Source organism: Grammomys surdaster, unplaced genomic scaffold (genome assembly GCF_004785775.1).
Source record: "Grammomys surdaster isolate TR1022 unplaced genomic scaffold, NIH_TR_1.0 133, whole genome shotgun sequence".
Lineage (NCBI taxonomy): Eukaryota > Metazoa > Chordata > Mammalia > Rodentia > Muridae > Grammomys > Grammomys surdaster.
The window spans coordinates 1,538,220-1,556,659 of NW_021604591.1; the positions used below are offsets into that span (position 1 = coordinate 1,538,220).

Genomic DNA, 18,440 nt, shown 5'->3' on the forward strand with positions numbered 1-18,440 from the left:
AGACAGGGTTTCTCTGTATAGCCCTGGCTGTCCTGGAACTCACTCTGTAGACCAGGCTGGCCTCGAACTCAGAAATCCGCCTGCCTCTGCCTCCCAAGTGCTGGGATTAAATGCATGCACCACCACTGCCTGGCATCTCCTGCAATTTTAAAATCTGATCCTTTTCCCTCCAAGTTGTGGTGATTCACCTCACTGTCCCTTCCCTCTTGGTCCCTTTCCTGCACAATCTAAAAGTCCCATCTCAGTCTTCTTGCCAAGACATTCGCTGTATGGGAAATCTTTATTACTAATCAAAGCCAGCTGGGGACAGGGACCCTCAGGTCTGGAAGAATGCTTTGGGAGCTGTGTTAAAGACAAAGCATTAGAACCAATTTTCAACACCTTCAACTCATTAGTATGCAAATTGGTCTTCATTTTTAATACATGAAAAAATTGTATGTATCCAAAATTGTTTTAAAATAAATTTCTTTTTAAAATTAACATTATATATTTTATTTTATATGTATGAGTGTTTTGCCTGTATGTATGTATGTATGTATGTATGTATGTATGTATGTATGTATGTGTACCACATGTGTGCAGGTGCCTCTAAGACCAGAAGAGGGCTCTGGGTCTCCTGGAACTGGAGTTAGGTCACAGTTGTGAGCCACCATGTGGGTTTTGGGAACGAAATCTGTGTCCTCTGGAAGAGAACCCCTGAGCCATCTTTCCAGCCCCAATCAGTTGTTTTTTTTTTTTTTTTCTTCTTTAAGACTATTTTATGGGGCCAAGTGGCAAGTGCTCACTTTAGTTAGCACATATGCTAGAAATGGAACTTTACAGAGACTACTGTGCCTCCCGCACAAGTAGAAGCATCCTATTAGGAAGGAAGGAAGACAGGTTTAGTCACTACATAATAACTTATCACATGGCCATGCTATAAATTTTAAATCATTTTTTTACTATTGGCCTTTCAGATGGTTTCAGACTTTTAAAAAATCAAATTACTTTTTAATTTATTGTATATGGGGGTGGGTGGAGGGAGGGAGAGAGAGATTGTGTTTCTATGCCCCAGTGCAAATGTGAGGTCAGAGAACAACTTATGGAGTCAGTTCTGTCCCACCATGTGGGGCCTGGGGAACAACTCAGCTGTCAGGCTTGGCAGTAACTGCCTTTCCCTGCTGGGCTACCTCACGGGCCCTATAATGGGATTTGTAATTTTAAATGCCCAAGAAGCTGGGAAGATGGCTCACTGTGTACGAGTGCTTACCGGACAAGCATGAGGACGTGGGTTTGGATTTCCAGAACTCATGTGAAAACACAGGTGTGGGCTGTGTGCCAGCATCGTCAGAGGCAGAGACAGGGACTCCGGGGGCTTGTTGGCCATTGGCCTAGCTCCAGGTTCAGTGACAGACCTTGTCTCAAAGGAATAATGGCAGAGAGTTATAAAGCAGGACACCTGATGTCTTCATCTGATCTCTGCACATGTACATAATGGGTCCACACCACACCCAAATCCACATACACACACACACCTATCAAATTGCATGTCAAGTTTTTGTCTATTTGCTTGCATTTTTGTGATACCTACCACACTGAACATAATAAGTGCTGGGAACCAAACCCAGGACTTCTGTGAGGGCAACACATGCTCTTAACTACTGAGCCATTTTTTGCAGGCCATACTCTCATCTCCCGTGACATAATTTAGGCCATAGTTGCATTTTAAAAGCTCTTAGGTGTATGGTCATTGGTTTCCTCCAGGAAACCACCAATCCTCCAGCAGAATGTACCAATTTATTTCCTTGGTCCTAAGATGACTGGAGGTCAGCTTTGGGGAAAACTGCATGTCCCTGGTTCTTTCTCCCTCTGGCCTTGCAGAACATGGCTCATAGCCAGTGGGAGACAAGGACTTAGCTAACCAAGTTTGACCTGCTCTCCCGAGAAGGTAGAAGAAAGGATTTAGGATGATGACCAAGTTACCTTTAATTATCAACCTGACACAGCCCAGAGCAATTGTTCTCAACCTGTGTGTCACAACCCCTAAGGGGATTGCATATCAAATATCCTGCATATTAGGTATTTACATTATTCCTCACAGTAGCAAAATTATATTTATGAAGTAGCAATGAAATAATTTTATGGTTGGCGTTACCACACCATGAAGAACTATATTAAAGGCTTGCAGCATTAGGAAGGTTGAGAACCACTGTCATAGAGTCACATGAGAGAAAAGCCTTGTTGGTAGAATTGCCTAATCATGTTGCTGTATGGGCATGTCTGTGAGGGACTGTCTCGATTGATGTCAGACGGCCAGGTCCACTGTGGCTGGCACTATCCCTGGGCAGGTGTTCATGGGCTGTAGACTAAAGCTAGCTATGGGCCTGTTAGTGAGTAAGCCAGAGATTATACCAACAAGCAGTATCCCTCCATGTATTCTGCCTTTGGGTTCCTGCCTTGACTTCCCTCTGTGATGGACTGTGATATGGAAATGAAACCAAATAAATCTTTTCATCTCTATTTTGCTTTTGTTGAGAGCATTTGCAACAGCAACATAAAGGAAACTAGAACATGAGAAGGGAAGGCCTGTAGACTGTTTGCTGTGCTATGACCCTGAGTTCCTCTGCTTGAAACTCTTAGCAGACATAGGGCCAGCCTTGAGACAAGTATCAGCTATGGAATGGTCAAGGCTGGAAGTGGTGTAAGCCTCAGGCTTCCCCGGCAGCTATACACCCTACTGCCTATTAGTTCCCCCATCCCAGTCTCTCCTGTTTAGTCCTCTCAGTCTGCCTGGCACATCCTATGTACCCACTGTTTAGGCTATTTTATTTGACTGTATATGAGAGTGTGTGTGAGTGGAGGTCTGAGGACTTTTGGGGCTCAGTTTTCTTCATCTACCCTGTGGATTCTAAGTGTTAAACTGAGGTTACTAGACCTGATTTCAAGTACCTTTACTTAATGAACCATCCCACAGGCCCTGGGTTCCGTTTTAAATGGTAGTAAAAAGGGCCTTATCTTTCCTTCTTTTTCTTCTTCCTCCTCTCCCTTCCTCTCCCTTTTCTCTTTTTTCTCTTCCTCCTCCTTATATCCCCTCCCTTTCCTCCTCTCCCTCCCCTCCCCCACTCCCCTTCCCTCTTCCCTCCCTCCCCTTCTTCTCTTCTCTTTCTCTCTTCTCTCCCCTCTCCTCCCATTCTCTCCCCTTCCTCTCCCTCCCCCTTCCTCTCTCTCTTCCATCTCTCTTTCCCTTACCTCTCAACCAGATGCTCCTGCTACCTTCGTGTGTTATTTATACTGAACAGTAGATAGTAAATTATATATTTGGTTCCTTCTAGCACACTTGCTTAGCTGCACAGGTGTATCAGTCCAGGTTCTCTAGAGAACAGAACTACAGGAAGAATATATATTATATAAGTGGGATTTGCTCCAGTGCCTTACAGCCAGGCAGTGATCTGACTATTCCAACAATGACCGTCTCCCGATAGAAAATCCAGTAGTTGCTTGAAGGCTGGATGTCTCGGCTGGTGTCCAGTATACAGTGGACACCTGAAGAAGTAGGCTCTAATGCCAGTGAAGGAATGAACTTGTCAGAAATGCTTCTTCTGTGTCCTGTATACAGATTGCCACCAAAAGGTGTGGTCCAGGTTTAAAGTGAGCCTTCCACCTCAAAGGATCTGGATCTAGGTTGAGTCTTCTTGATTTGAATGATGCAATCAAGAAAAATCCCCCACAGGGACACTCTGCAGCTCGGGTTAAGTCCACATGTGGTCAAGCTGACGACGCAGAATGCCATCACTACGTTTTTTGAGAAATTTGCACTTTATTTGGAAATGGGTTGTGGTGCCAGGAAGGATTATTTTGTATCTCTGTGGGTTCAAAGCCAGCATGGTATACATAGTTCAGGACAGCCAGGGTTATGCAGAGAGACCCTGTTGAAAGAAGCAAAAATAAAAAAGTACAATATTTTTATTTTTTGAGAATCTCATACATGCATTCAGTTTTGATCATATTTACCCCAACTCCTGCACTTAACTCCTCTCAGATCTACTCCCACACCCTCCCAGCTTCATGCTTGTCTTAGTCACTATTCTATTCCTGTGACAAGATCTCATGACCAAGGCAACTCTTGTAAGGAAAGCATTTAATTGGTTCTGGCCCACAGTTTCAGAGGGTTAGTCCATTTTCATGGTGGGAGCATGGTGGCATGCAGGCAGGTGTGATGTTAGGACAAAAGCGGAGAGCTTTACATCCTGATCTACAGGCAAAGAGAGAGACACTGGGTCCGATGTGGTCTCTTGAAACTTCAAAGCCTACTCCCAAGGATACACCTCCTCCAAAAAAGCCAAACCTCCTAATATTTACAAAGAGTTCACCAATCTGGCACTAAGCATATAAATATGCAAGTCTCATTCATTCAAATTACCCCACTGTATATCATTTTAAAAATATAACCCACTGATTACAATTTGTGCTGCTTATGATACTCATAGGTGTGCGGTCAGCTGCCAGAGCATGGTCAACTTACAGAGGCTACACCCTTAAAGGAAATGGGCTCTCCCTTTGCCAGAAGCCATCAACTATCAATAACTCCTTTGCTAGGGTTGGGGGCTCATCAGCTCATGAGCCACCTCCATGTTGGAATGTTAATTGGCTCAGTCTTGTGCAAGCAATTGGAACTGCTGTGAGCTCGCAGCAGCCTGTCATGCCAAGAAGATGCTGTTTGTCCTCTCTCTCTCTCTCTCTCTCTCTCTCTTTGGTTTTTTCGAGGCAGGGTTTCTCTGTATAGCCCTGGCTGTCCTGGAACTCACTCTGTAGACCAGGCTGGCCTCGAACTCAGAAATCTGCCTGTCTCTGCCTCCCAAGTGCTGGGATTAAAGGTGTGCGCCACCACTGCCCGGCGTCCCCTCTCTCTTGCCTCTTCTTCAGGGGCAGTCCCTGAGCCTCTTGGGGCTGGGGTTGATATAGATGTCCCAGCTATGACTGAGCAGACACTTATCCTCTGCCCTTAGATCAGTTGTGAGTAAAGTTACCATCGATGCAGAAAGAAACTTCTCTGAGGAAGTCTGAGGGCTGCACCGATCTACAGGTAGAGACAGGAATTTAGAAAATGGCTCCATACTGTGTCTACTTAGCAAAATAATAGCCATTTCACCCATGAAGCCTGTAAGCTCCCCAGCCATCTGATCTTGGCCAAGTCTATAGTACCAAACATGGGTTTCCTCCTGTGTAGTGAGTCTTCAGCCTAACCAGAGAGCAGGTGGTTACCCCCATAACATCCATACCACTCCTGCACCTACAGGCAAATCTTGTCATGTAGGTTGCTATTGTAGTTCACAACTAAGTAAAACTGTTGATGACTTTTCTTTCCCAGCAGCCTGTGTGTCACCTTCAGGTACTATGAGAGCTGGACAGTAGGGAGGAAGATTTATGATCAGTACCTACTTAATTTCTCCATGTCCTGTGACCTGTGTGGTTTCTTCAGAATACTGCCTTGCCATCAAGTTCTGGTGGTCAACCAAGAGCAATGACAGTATCCTGAGTTGATTTTTTTTTTTGGGGGGTGTCTCTAGGATACCTCTTGTTATTTTTTGATACATAGTCTCATGTAGCACAGGATGGCCTTGAACTCACTATGTAGCTGAGCTTAGCCTTGGATTCCCAATTCTCAAGCTTTCACCTCTGGAGTGACAGGATTACAGATGCACACCACCTACCCAGCTCCTGCCTCTCTTTTTATATCTTTTATTTCCTGTGACGCTCTGCCTCTGACCCACCTCCCCCAATCTCCGAGCCTGTACTTGTGCTTCCTACTCATCTCTGCTTACCTTTCCAGCAGGTCCAGAGGGGCAAGATGCTGTTCTCACCAATAGTCTGCTGCTAAAGCCCGCCTCCCAGTACATGTGTTTGCACAGGGCCTCTAGAGACCATACCTCTGAGGGCTATAGAGAGAGGCTCATAGTACCTCTTTGAGGCATGCTGGCCGTAGGCTGGAGGGCTGGTGATGGGGAGTTGGGAAGCAGCATGGTTGACCAGTCTGCTTCTAGCCTGGGGCTTCCTTCAGGCAGGGGCCACAGGCTAGCAGCCTCTCCAGAGCCAGCTGGGCCGGCCCCTCAGAGCTTTTACATTCAGGGACTGGCTGCCTGTTTATTCCTGGTTGAAAAGACTTCCTGCCAAGCTCACCCAGTGCTGACCTCTCGGCACTCCCCCCTCCAGGGCCTTTTGCCAAGCACCATAATATAGTGGCTGGAGAGGAGGCCATAGCAGGGAGACATTTCTTGTGAGCTCCAGGACTCCCTGAGCAGCCCCCAGAGGAGCCAGCTCCTGTGGCCTCTCCACACAGGTGACTGGAGCCTTGTCCATCCCACAGGACCTTTGAGCAAGACTTAGGTCAACTCTAGCAGAGAGGCCCAGAGTTAAAAAACGTTCCTTCTAGCTTTCTCTGCGTGGGCCCTCGGGCCTGTCTGCAGGAACTTTGGCTCTCCTCCTTCCTCACACTCTTTGCCAAGCTCAGGGCTTTATTGGAACTGATTCTTTTGGCTTGAGGCTGCCTTTGATGACTGTGTCAAATGAGATGGAACCTGGCCAGGTTGTTATAGGAACTCAGGAGAATCCCTGGGGTGGGAGAAATAATGAGAATTCAGGGCCTTTTACTGCATTTCGCTAGAAAGTAGAGCATGCATTGTCCAGGTCTTTAGAGGCTCAGGCAGCAGGAGGAGATTCAGCCACTCAGCCTTGGGGGACCTGAGCACCCCTGGGAGTTTTGGGGTGCTTGTGGTCTGTGGTGCCTGGCAAAGGTTTAATGAAACTTAGTTCAAGTGCTAAATCCTGAATTTACTCCTTATGCAGCCTAAGTGAATTGAAACAACGTGGTCCAGTGTGACTGAGACACAAGGCCAGCTGTGTGCACCTCCTGTCCCAGCACTTGGAAAGTTGAGGCAGGAGGATTGTCCACAAGTTAGAAGCAAGCTACACGGTGAAGTCTAGGGTAGCTTGGGCTACAAAGTGAAGCCCTACCCCCAAAACAAAAACAAAGAGAAAGGAAAGAAAAATATTCAGAGTCTAGAAGAAAAGTCAAACTTCTGTTGCATGGTGTGTGGTAGCTGGGAATGGGTTTTATGTTTTCCTGCTTTCTTTTGTGAGCTACCATGTGGATGCTGGGAATTGAACCCAGGTCCTTGGGAAGAAGCAGTCAGTGCTCTTACCCATTGAGCCATCTTTCCACCCTCCTTTCCTGTTTCTCTTGGTGTCTTTGTTTCCCTTGAGACCCTCCTGCTTCAGCCCCTCCCGAGCGCTGATTTCAAGCATGGACCACTGCACTCAGTTTCTTTGTTGTTAGTTTTTAAAAAGTTTATGTGTGGGAGTTTGTGCATGTGAGCTCAGTGCCCACGGAGGGCAGAAGAGGTCCTTAGATCCACTGGAATTGGAATTGCGGATATTGGTGAGCCCTCTGACATGGCTGTTGGAAATCAAACTTGGGTCCTCTGTAAAAGAATGTTTGCTTACGCACCAAACCATCTCTCTAGCCCCTGTTCTTTGTTTTATGAAGCAGGGTCTTACTTTGTAGCCCAGACTGTTCTTTGGCTCACTGTGTGGCTCAGGCTAGCCTTGAACTCCTGATCCTCCTTCCTCCACCTCCCACGTGCTACGACTGCAAGTGTGTCCGTCATGTGTCACTCTGGCTGATGTTCTCCAAACATCATAAATTGTTTACATATTTGGAGAAGAGGGGAGTGGGTAGCTGGGGCAGAAAGCAAAGTATCCACTTTGGAAATGGACAGATTCAGGAAGAGGTGTGGTAGGTGAGTGTGTGCTGCGTGGAGGAGTGGATCAGGTGGAACAGTGCCCTAAGGCTTACTGCTCCTGCGTGTGGGTCTTTCCTGAGCTGATGGAGTTTCCTTACAGTATGGTGGCTGCTTCTGAGAGGGACAATCTTGAGAGCAAAGTGAAAGTGTAAGACTTTATAGTCTAGCCTTGGGCCAGCCCTCTGTGTGTTGAGATAGTCATAAAATCTGCCTGGAATCAAGGCGAGGGCACTGCGGGGGTTTGAATAGATATGGCCCCATAGATTCATGTGTTTCAGTGCTTGGCTCATGGGGAGGGGCACTATTAGGGGGTGTGGCCTTGTTTGAGTAGGTGCGGCCTTGTTGGAGGAAATATGTCACTATGGGGATGGTCTTTTATACTCAAACTGTCAGTATGGATTGCCAGTCTTCTGGCTGCCTTTGGATCAAGATATCTTGGCTCCTCCAGCATCATGTCTGCCTGCACGCTGCCATGCTTCCTGCCATGATGATGGACTAAACCTCTGAAACTGTAAACCAGCCATGATTAAATAAATGTCTTCTTTATAAGAATTGCCTCGGTCGTGGTGTATCTTCACAACAATGAAACTCTAACTCAGCCATATAGACTTGGATATGGAATGGATATGGAAACATTCTAGAACACTCTGGGAGATTTGGATAAGGGGTGACTATCTTTTAGAAGGCCCATTATGCCAGTGAGAGTTATCTGTGTTGCACGGAGGTCATGGTTTTCTAGGCTACCCCTACTCCCACATCGATCTTGTATAGCACAGGCTGCTCTTGAACTTCCTGTGTAACCAAGGCTGTGTAACTCGATCTCCTGGTGGTCCTGCCTCCACCTCTGCAGTGCTAGGATTACTTACACACACCACCCTCCTTTCAGCTTACTCTTTTTTGTTTGTTTTTGGTTTTTCAAGACAAAGTTTCTCTGTATAGCCTTGGCTGTCCTGGAACTCACTCTGTAGACCAGGCTGGCCTCGAACTCAGAAATCCACCCACCTCTGCCTCCCAAGTGCTGGGATTAAAGGCGTGCGCCACCACTGCCTGGCACAGCTTACTCTTTCAATTGCTATCTATTTTCCCTCCTTCCATTCTCCCTCCTTCCTTACTTTTCTCCTTTCCTCTTCTTTCTGCTGGTTTCTTGTGTAGCCCAGGCTGCCTTTAGATTCACTATGTCATCAAAGCTGGTTTGAACTCCAGATCCTTCTGGTTCCACCTCACAAGTTCTGGTGTTGGGAATACACTACCACCTAGGAAGTAAATTATCGTTCTCTCTCTCAGTCCTGTCCCTTCCCCCTCCCCTGCCATCCTCCAGGAGTCTGTGTAGCCCTCACTGGCTGGAACTCACTATACAGACCAGGCTAGATCTCTTACAAACTCACAGAGATCTACCTGTTTCTTCCTCTTGAGTGCTGGGATTTAAAAATATGTGTCTCGGCACCTGGCTTGTCTGCCTCTTTTTGAGACAGAGTCTCACTGCTTAGTGTACACTGGCTTGGGACATACTTTGTGGCCCAAACTGGCCTGGAAGTCAGGCTTCCTCTACCCATGTCTCTAATACTGGTATTTGACTGGTTTTCAGGCAACACCACCACTCCTGGCAAGTTATTGTGTGGTGTTTTATTGAGCACAGATAGTCCAGTTTACTTATTTACACTTCTATTAGTTATCTGTAGTCTTGGCCGTGTTTGAGAGCTGTTGCGAACATCTTTATTCAAGTCTCTTGGTGAATGAAGGCTGTCTTCTATACACCACTGTTTGCTGTCAAAAAATGAGATTCAACCCTCTATCCCTCCTCCCTCTCTGTCAGGTATGGTAGCCATAAGTACTTGAGTAGGTAAATCTGTTGGTATTTTTAAATGTTTTTATTCACTTTATGTGTGTGTGTGTGTGTGTGTGCATGCATGGGTGTGGAGGCCAGAGGTCAACCTCAGATGTGGTTCCCCAGGTGCTGTTGACCTTTTTGTTTTGAGAAGAGTGCCTCTCACTGGCCCGGAGCTCACCAAGCAGGCTATGCTGTCTACCAGCAAGCCCCAGGAATCCCTGTTTCAACCCCTCTAGTTTAGGGATTTCAAGAATATACTACCTCATGTTTATGTTTTAGTACATTCTAGGGATTTGAACCTAGGTCCTTGTGCTTGCCTGCAAGCACTTTACTGACTAAACCGTCTCCTGAGTTTTAGTTCAGTTTCTGGTTGGACTGGCCTGACTTGTTGTATATACCACTGCTGTTGAGCCCGGTCCCTGTGGAAGCACATTTAGACAGGACTCTTCCTACTGTTTCGTGTGTATTCTGAGGGCTGTGGCCATGCACCATGAACACCGTCACTCTGGCTGAGGTAGTCTCATGAAGGAAGAACTTTCAGGAGTACTGGTCTGATGCCACACAGTGTCTCTTCTCTTTCCTCTGCAGAAACGTCTCAGGGAGGCTGTGCAACTGCTGGAGGACTACAAGCATGGCACCCTACGCCCAGGAGTTACCAATGAACAGGTACCCATGCCAGGGGGTGGGCAGAGGCAGGAGGATGATCCCAGAATCTTGTGACTGTTATGCCAAAGTTTTTCTTTTTGTTCAGAAACTTTATTTCAAAACTTTATTCCATATTTTTCAAAGAAATATTTACACATAGTTTTAAAAGACCCTTGTAATAATAATAAAAAACAAACCATTGTGTTGTCCCTCCCCAGGCCTATTCCTGGTCACCAGAAGAAGCTCCTTTTAGTGGAATTTCAGCTGTAAATCTGTATTTACATGTGTAAATTTGTACTTGCTCATCTGAACTGCCATTTCTCAGCTATTTGGTACTGTAGGTGATGGGACTGTCTTATCTTCCATGTCTGTAAAGATATATCTTCCTTCTAGTCCAGCCTCCTCCTCAAATATTTAATCATGGTTTTGAGATCTGTATTTCAGCTTCTCATGTTGTTCCCGTTATTAAATAACAGCCACCGACCAGTCAAGTTGTTTGTATCATGGCTGTTTTTTGTCTTTTCAACTTTATGTTTTTATCTGGAGTTAATCATTGCCTATGTTTTTCACTGATAAGCTTTGTTCCACTTCTTGCTCTTGCTGCATCTTCTGCAGTCCGTATTTCAGTGCCTCCTTTTACTTGACTGTCCCCTGCCTTTCGTTGCCAGTTTCCCTTTCCTTCAGCCAGCCAGTCCTAGGTCTTTCTTGTGTATCCTGTAGCTCTGGTCAAATCCTTTTTGTGGCTCCCTGAAAGGGATAGATAAGAAGAATGTTTAAATGTTTGGAGTGTTTTATTATTGTTGTTTTTTGAGATAGAGTATCACTCACCATATAGACAAGGCTATCCTCAAACCCACTTTAAAGGCATGTGGTACCACTCAAACTTAACATGCCACTATGTGAGAAAGTCCTAGGTCAACAATTATCTTTCTCCTCATAGTTTTGAAGACTATTGTTTATTTTCTCCTGACCTATAGTATGGCTTTTGGAAAACCTGATGCCTTTAATTTCTGATTTTTTGGAGGTTGTCTATGTTCTTTCTCTGAGGTTGTTTATGATCCTCTATCCCTTCTTCTCCTCTGTATCCATCCATCCTCTCCACTCTGCATCTTCTCTCCTTCCTCCCCTTCCTTCCTTCTGTCCTTGTTGTTGTTGTTGAAAGGATCTTATGTAGCCCAGGATGGCTCTCAACCTTGCTGTATAGACAAGGATGTCCTTGAATTCTTGATACTCTTGACTTCAAATTCTCTCCATTTCAAGAGTCCTTAGAACTTGGGTTATGGGCTTCCCCCTACCCCTCTTTCTCCTTCCTTCCTTCCTTCCTTCCTTCCTTCCTTCCTTCCTTTCTTTCTTCCTTTCTTCTTTCTTTCTTTCTTTCTTTCTTTCTTTCTTTCTTTCTTTCTTTCTTTCTTCCTTTCTTTTGTTTTTCGAGACAGGGTTTCTCTGTATAGCCCTGGCCGTCCTGGAACTCACTCTGTAGACCAGGCTGACCTTGAACTCAGAAATTCATCTGCCTCTGCCTCCTAAGTGCTGGGATTAAAGGTGTGTGCCACCACTGCCTAGCTTTTTAAGACAGGGTCTTTCTGTGTAGTCATGGCTGTCCTAGAATGTGTTATGTAGACCAGGCTAGCCCAAACTCATAAAACTCATCCTTCTATGACTTGAGTGCTGAGATTAAAGTTGTATGCCACAAACTTAGCCTGCAAGGTTTTCTTTCTTTCTCTCTTCCTTCCTTCCTTCCTTCCTTCCTTCCTTCCTTCCTTCCTTCCTTCCTTCCTTCCTTCCTTTCTTTCTTTCTTTCTTTCTTTCTTTCTTTCTTTCTTTCTTTCTTAACTTGAGGTTGGCTGATGAGAAGCCTGCTAATGAGGAGGGGGTGGTCTAGGCAAGGAAGAAAAAGGAGTGGGCAAGTTTTCAGTGGGACTAGAGCAGACAAAGATGTACACTGTGCTGAAAGTCCAGAGAGGAAGCACCTCAGGGCGAATGTGCTAGAGTCTAGCATGCTAAAGTGATCTCAGTACCTTGGCCCAGTGCCCATGCAGCGCCCTGAGGAGTGATGAGACAGGAAGTCCAGGCAACCAAGCAGGTCCTGTCTGTCTTGAGGTATTTGCCCTGCAGCCCTGGGCAGAGAGTCAGGCTATAGCCTCATTCCCTAGTGGTGACATTTCTGTCCAGCTTTCGGTCTGCAGGATGGACCTGAGCCTCCAGCCCTCTGTAGCCTGAAGGGGTCCACACACCTTCCAGTACCTTTGTACCCATTAGAAGTAAGGGCATTTTCAGAGTCTGGCCTGCTACCTGCCTAAGTTCCTTCATGCACCACGGCCACTGAGCTGGGCCTCTTGGGACCTCCCAGAGTTTGAGGATAGAGGCCACATTATTCTCTTTGCTCCCTCAGATAGATGAAGAGTTGCTGTCCTGTTTTTCAGCTTTGTTTGCTGTCCCCAAAGCCCCTTCAGGCCTCCTGGGAGTGGGGGGAAGGGCCTGGAGCTTGGCATTTAGCTGTTTCCTGTGCTGCTGAGTTCTGGCTGGCAGTGGCAGAGCCTGGTGGGTCCATCTGGTGGCTAGGTGGCACAGTACTCTAGGTGTGAGCCTGTCACTCTGGTCCCCTGGAGCAGTGTCTCCCTCTGCTGAGCCTGAAGAATTGGACTATGTGTGGTGGCTGTCACAGTGCCTCCTTCCTTAGGCCACAGTCATCAATGTCACATATGCCTGGCCTTCACAGACTGGGGATACAGTAGATAGAGATGGCATATTAGCTTCACCACAGCAGTGTGACATTAAGGAGAGCCCCAGGTCCTAGCTTAGGGATGGCCTTGCTTAAGCATCATGTCCTGGGCATCTAAAGAGTCCCACAGGTTTCTTGGAATACACAGTAGTCGTGGTCTCTCTGCACTGTGCTCTGTCTGCTCTATGATTCTTTGGCAGGTGTGTGGATCAAAGTTCCAAAGCTGGTCCTGATAATGTCACAAGCCACCTGGATATCTTTTGTTTTTGTTTTTGTTTTTTGAAACAGGGTTTCTCTGTGTAGCCCTGGCTGTCCTGGAACTCACTCTGTAGATTAGGCTGGCCTCAAACTCAGAAATCCGCCAGCCTCTGCCTCCCAAGTGCCACCACTAAAGGCGTGTGCCACCACTGCCCTGCACCACCCGGATATCTTGTGTGTGCCCTTAGTTATCTAAGCCATCCAAGGTGGTGTGTCCTGTAGCCTAGCTTGCTTTTCTGTTCATGGACAGCTGATAGATTCTCCACAGATGGTTGCCTTCTTAAATGGCTGCCACACAATGAATGGCATGTGACTTGAAGGAGCTCTACAGTGTAGTCTCTTCTCTCAGCTTGGTCGATCAGTCTCCATCCCCAGCAGTTATAGCCTGCTTTGATACCCTTGGAAAACACCTCCCAGAATCTTTCACGTTTCTGCTTTCCCAGATATGTGGCTTTTTGTCTACCTTCTGAGTCTCATAATCTTCTCTCCCTTCTGGAGGGAGTGTTTGAGTTTGGAGGAAGCTGCTATACTGCAGGTCTTGTGTGTTGCAGGCTGGCTTCAAACTCAATATGTAGCTAAGGATGACTCTGACTTCCTGCCCCTCCCATCTCCACTTCCAGGGTGCTGGGTTATAGGCAGGTACCACCAGGACTGGTTTTTGTAATGCTGACATGGAACCCAGGATTCCAGACATGCTAAAACGGCATTCTACCAACTGAGCTGCCTATTGTTTTGCGTTGAGGTATCATTAGTACTCAATACAAAGTAGGTACTTAATAAACATTTGCTCACTAAGTGAATTCTTTTATAATAAGCTCGAAAGTAGATATCTCTATCTTCATATTACAAAAGAGATATTGGCAGCTCAGAAAGACAAAGTAAATCATCTCCCATCTCCTAGTGAACCCCTGGGGGATTTTGAATTCAAACCTGGGCTCCTCTGCAGGGCCTGACCTCTACTTAGAAGCAGTCTGCAGAAGCAGTCGGGACATCCCTCTTCTTTCCAGTGTCTGTAGAGTTGGGGGCTCCCTGCACCCCACATAGGCTTTGTATAGGTACATGGTACCTGGAGTTTCCATGGCAACACAATTAATGGTGCGCTATAATGCACTGGGCTCAACTGATCAATTAGGAAGTTTTTTGTTTGTTGAATGGAGGCGTCCTTCCCGTACAGAAGGGTCCCCTTCAGCTCTGTTTAATTACCTTCTGGAGGTTGTTTTAAATAGGCTCTGTCTTTGCTGCCTTAGGAGGTTTAAAGAAGCAGCTTGCTAGGAGACAGAGGGGAAGTAACTGAGCCAGACTGGGGGTGGGGCTGTTGTTCTCCCTCTGGGTGCTGGGGTGTGTCCTGCCTTCTAGTAGCACGTGGGACCCCAGCCCACCCTTCCCATAGTCTCCGTTGAGGCAGGTTCAGCTGAGACAATGGCCACTTCTTAAATCTGTGAATTTGTGTGTTCTAACTGCCACCCAGATGGCTTCCCCACACTGCCCTTTGTCCCTGTTCTCCATGTGAGCCAAACAAACAGAGTCTCAGCTCTCAGATCCATGCAGAGCCATTGCTAAAGCCAGTCATTCTCACCGGGTCAGGGCCGGGACAGTTCCCTGTTCAGCCAGAGGTGCCCTGGATGCTGGGCTGAGTGAGCACAATGGAGGTCGGCTCTAAACCTGGGTCTGCAGCTCAGAGTGGAGGTGCTGTGTGCTTCTGTGAAGATGCCAGGGGTGCTGGCCTGCACTCTCCATTTGGTAGTGAGCCACTGTGGTTCAGCTGGCCTTCCATGTATGGTTATATGTCCCAGGGTGGCTTCTGTGACCTGTTTGCACAAGTGACTTGTGGACTTTGAGCCTTTTCACTGTGGGCAGTACTTGCTACCTTTTCTGAACACAATATTTAACTTGTCGGTCCAGCAGGTCACAGGGCAAAGCTCAGCCAGACACTGTAAACTCAGTGTTTCTGACCTGTTCTTTTGCATTGGGCCTGGTGTGGTAGACATGTCAGGTCGAGAGCATGGGTTTCACCTCCTTCCTTTTCTGACTGATTGCTATCTGAGACAGGGTTTCTTGTAGCCCAGGATAGCCTCAAATTCACTGTGTAGCTGGGAATGGCTTGAACTGATGATCTTTTCTCCTCTACCTCCTGAGTTTAGGGTTATGTAGGCATATGTCACCACACCCTGCTCTGGTTAATTTTTTGTTTACTTGGTTTTGATTTGTTGAGACAGTTTCTCTTCCTGCAGCCCAGGCTGGCCTGGAACTTGCTATCTAGCTTAAGTTGGTCTTGAATCCAGGCTTGTGCCTTGGCCTCCTGAGGCTGGGGTTACAGGTGTGCTTTAACATAAGGGGGAAAATATACAAGTCAAAAATATATAAGTCAAAAAAAATATACAAGTCAAAGGCATGTGGGAATTTGACCAGGAGAACAAGGAAAGATGGCGGCTGCCCCAAGGCCAAAGGGCCTGACCCTGTGTATGGTCACTTGGCTTTCAGTAGCGATAAAGTACCTGCTGAGAAGAGAAGAAATGTTTGTTTGGCTGGCTCTGCCTTCCCTTGGTGGTGCCCTGTTAGCATCAGCAAGGCTATGGTGCAGCCCCACCTAGTTCTGAGACACAGGAAGAAACAGAAGGTACAGGGATGGGGAGCGCTGGCTTGGGGAAGGTGCAAATCACTTCTCTTCTGCCAAAGGGGCTCAGTTCCACAGACCCTCATGGTCAGCCACTACCAGCTGCTGCTCCCAAACTGTGGGAATCTTGTTGGACATTTCATCCTCCACACACCAAGGAGCTAATGGAGGGCTTGGATGCTATGGATCTATCCCATTAAAAACCAAAACACAAAAGCAAAAGCATTTTTATGTTTTTTTGAGACAGGTTCTCACTATTCACTATGTAGCCCCGGCTGTCCTAGAACTCACTATGAACAGGTTGGCCATGAACACACAGAGATATACTTGCCTCTACCTCCTGAGTGCTGGGATTAAAGGTGTGTACCACTAAGCCCAGCTCATCAAAAGTTTTAAGTACACAGCTTCTTTTTCTAGTGGTTGTCTTTATTATATTAACCAACTAACAGATTAAACTATAGCAGTGGTTCTTAACCTGTGCATCCCCTTGGGGATCAAATGACCTTGTACAGGGGGCATATACCATATGTTTACATTACAATTCATAACAGTAGCAAAATTCTAGTTATGAAATAGCAATGAAATGATTTTATGGTTGGGGGTGACCACAACATGAGGAACTGTCTTAAAAGGGTTTAGGAAGGTTGAGAACCGCCGATCTACAGTGCGTGTCCAGGGTCTTTGTTTGTTTGTTTGGTTGGTTTTTCGAGACAGGGTTTCTCTGCGTAGTCCTGACTGTCCTGGAACTCACTGTGTAGACCAGGCTGGCCTCGAACTCAGAAATCATGCCTCCCAAGGCGTGTCCAGGGTCTTGAGCATGCAGCACAAGTGGTGTTGCCCTTAACAGCCAGCCCTGCCTTTGATATATACATATGCATACACACACACACACACACACACACACACACACAATTAATTTTGAAATGGCAATATGTGAACAAGATACAGAATTCTAGAAGCATACAAAGAACAAAGAATAAAAAAAGAAGTTTTAGGAGAAGGCTCATTCAGTAGAGTGCTTGCTGGCTTGCTGTGCAGACACAAGGACCTGAGTTTGATCCCTGGCACCTGTGGACAAGCCAGGCAGAGAGAGTGGCGTGCATCTTGAATCCCTGCACTGGGGATGCAGAGATAAGAGCATCCTTGGAGCTCACTGGCCAGTCGGTCTAGCTGACTCAGAACAATAGGGTCTAAAGTGGTTGAACACAGGCGAGATTGACCGCTGGCCTCCTGTGTGCAGAAACATTGCCTGGGGCTGTAGCTCAGTTGGAATGTAGCTTCTGTGCAGGAAGCACCACATAAAGTGTGATTGGTATTCAGGAGGTGGAACCAGGAGGGTCAGGATTTCAAGGCCATCCTCAGCTCTGTGGAGAGTTTGAGAGCAGCCTGGGCTACATAAGACTCTGTCTTGGGGTAGGGACAAAGCATGGGGTAGGGACAGTGACTCAGCAGTTACAGTACACCTTGCTCTTGTAGAGGACCAAAGTTAGATTCTCGGCATCTATACTGGGAAGCACATACTGGCTTATAACGCCAGTACCAAGGGATCTGGCGCCCTCTTCTGGCCTCTGTAGAGACCTGCACACATGTGCACAACACCTGCTACCTGCAAATGTACACGTAATATAAATAAATAAAATAAATAATAAATAAAATAAATAAATAAATAAATAAAATAATATAAATAAAAAAAATAAATAAAATCTTTATTTTTTAAAAGGAAGGTTGAAAGGGGGAAAAAGAAAAACAAATAGGAAGAAAGAAATGGGCAAAGGAAGAAAGGAAGGCAGGCAGGAAGTGGGAGAGCGGAAGTCTGCCCCTCCCCTTTTCTTGCGCACCCTGTGTCTCTCTGAAGATACTGCAGGGTTTTCAAAGTTCTCTTTAGTTCCTGAGTTGTCCTGTTTCCTCCGAATTTTTTCTGTCTCTTGTGTGTATACAGGCTCACTGAGAAATGATCTTTTCCGTTTAGATATTTCAAACATCAATTTGTTTAATGCTTTAAAATGAGGTCGTAAGTATCCCAGGCTGCTCTCAGATTCCTGATCCTCCTGAGTTGCTGGGATCACAGGCCACTGTTTTCTCCAGTGTTGATGTTCACTTGTCATGTGTTCTGGATTTGAAAAGCACATGTTACCTGTGCCCCCAGCCCTTGGGAAGTAGAGGCAGGAAGATCAGGAGTTGAGGATTCACTATACTACAGAAGATATTGTCTCAAAGTCCCTTTAGTAAGAGAACATGGCACGCAGCAGGTGCAAAGATTACACATATAAACATGTCATAATGGGGTTGGAGAGATGGCTCAGTGGTTAAGAGCACTGACTGTTCTTCCAGAGGCCCTGAGTTCAATTCTCAGCAACTACATGGTGGCTCACAACCACCTGTAATGGGGTCTGATGCCCTCTTCTGGTGTGTCTGAAGACAGCTACAGTGTACTCATAGACATAAAATAATAATTTAAAAAAAAAATGTCATAATGAAGATGCGCTAGTTAAAGATATGAATTTAGCAAAAAGAAGGAAAACAAAACAAAAAAAGTGGGCTCGAGCTGCAGCCTTATTGGTAGTATGCTTGTCTAGCATGCTGAAAACCCCGGGT

The 18,440-nt window shown here is 46.3% G+C and overlaps 1 protein-coding gene across 6 annotated transcripts in view; it reads left to right on the forward strand.

Annotated features, from left to right (window-relative positions):
• The window catches only part of Sfxn5 (sideroflexin 5), a 123,597-nt gene that overhangs the window by 23,266 nt on the left and 81,891 nt on the right, over nucleotides 1-18,440 (forward strand). For 2 of the 6 annotated variants that reach the window (XM_028762312.1, XM_028762310.1), the window contains exons 1-2: nucleotides 10,021-10,120; nucleotides 10,195-10,272. In XM_028762312.1, the coding sequence (XP_028618145.1) occupies nucleotides 10,238-10,272 (35 nt within the window). In that variant the 5' untranslated portion in view covers nucleotides 10,021-10,120; nucleotides 10,195-10,237. Of the gene's footprint in view, nucleotides 1-9,470; nucleotides 9,592-10,020; nucleotides 10,121-10,194; nucleotides 10,273-18,440 lie in introns of those variants that run through there. The other 4 variants (XM_028762307.1, XM_028762308.1, XM_028762309.1 and 1 more) reach the window with 3 other exon arrangements.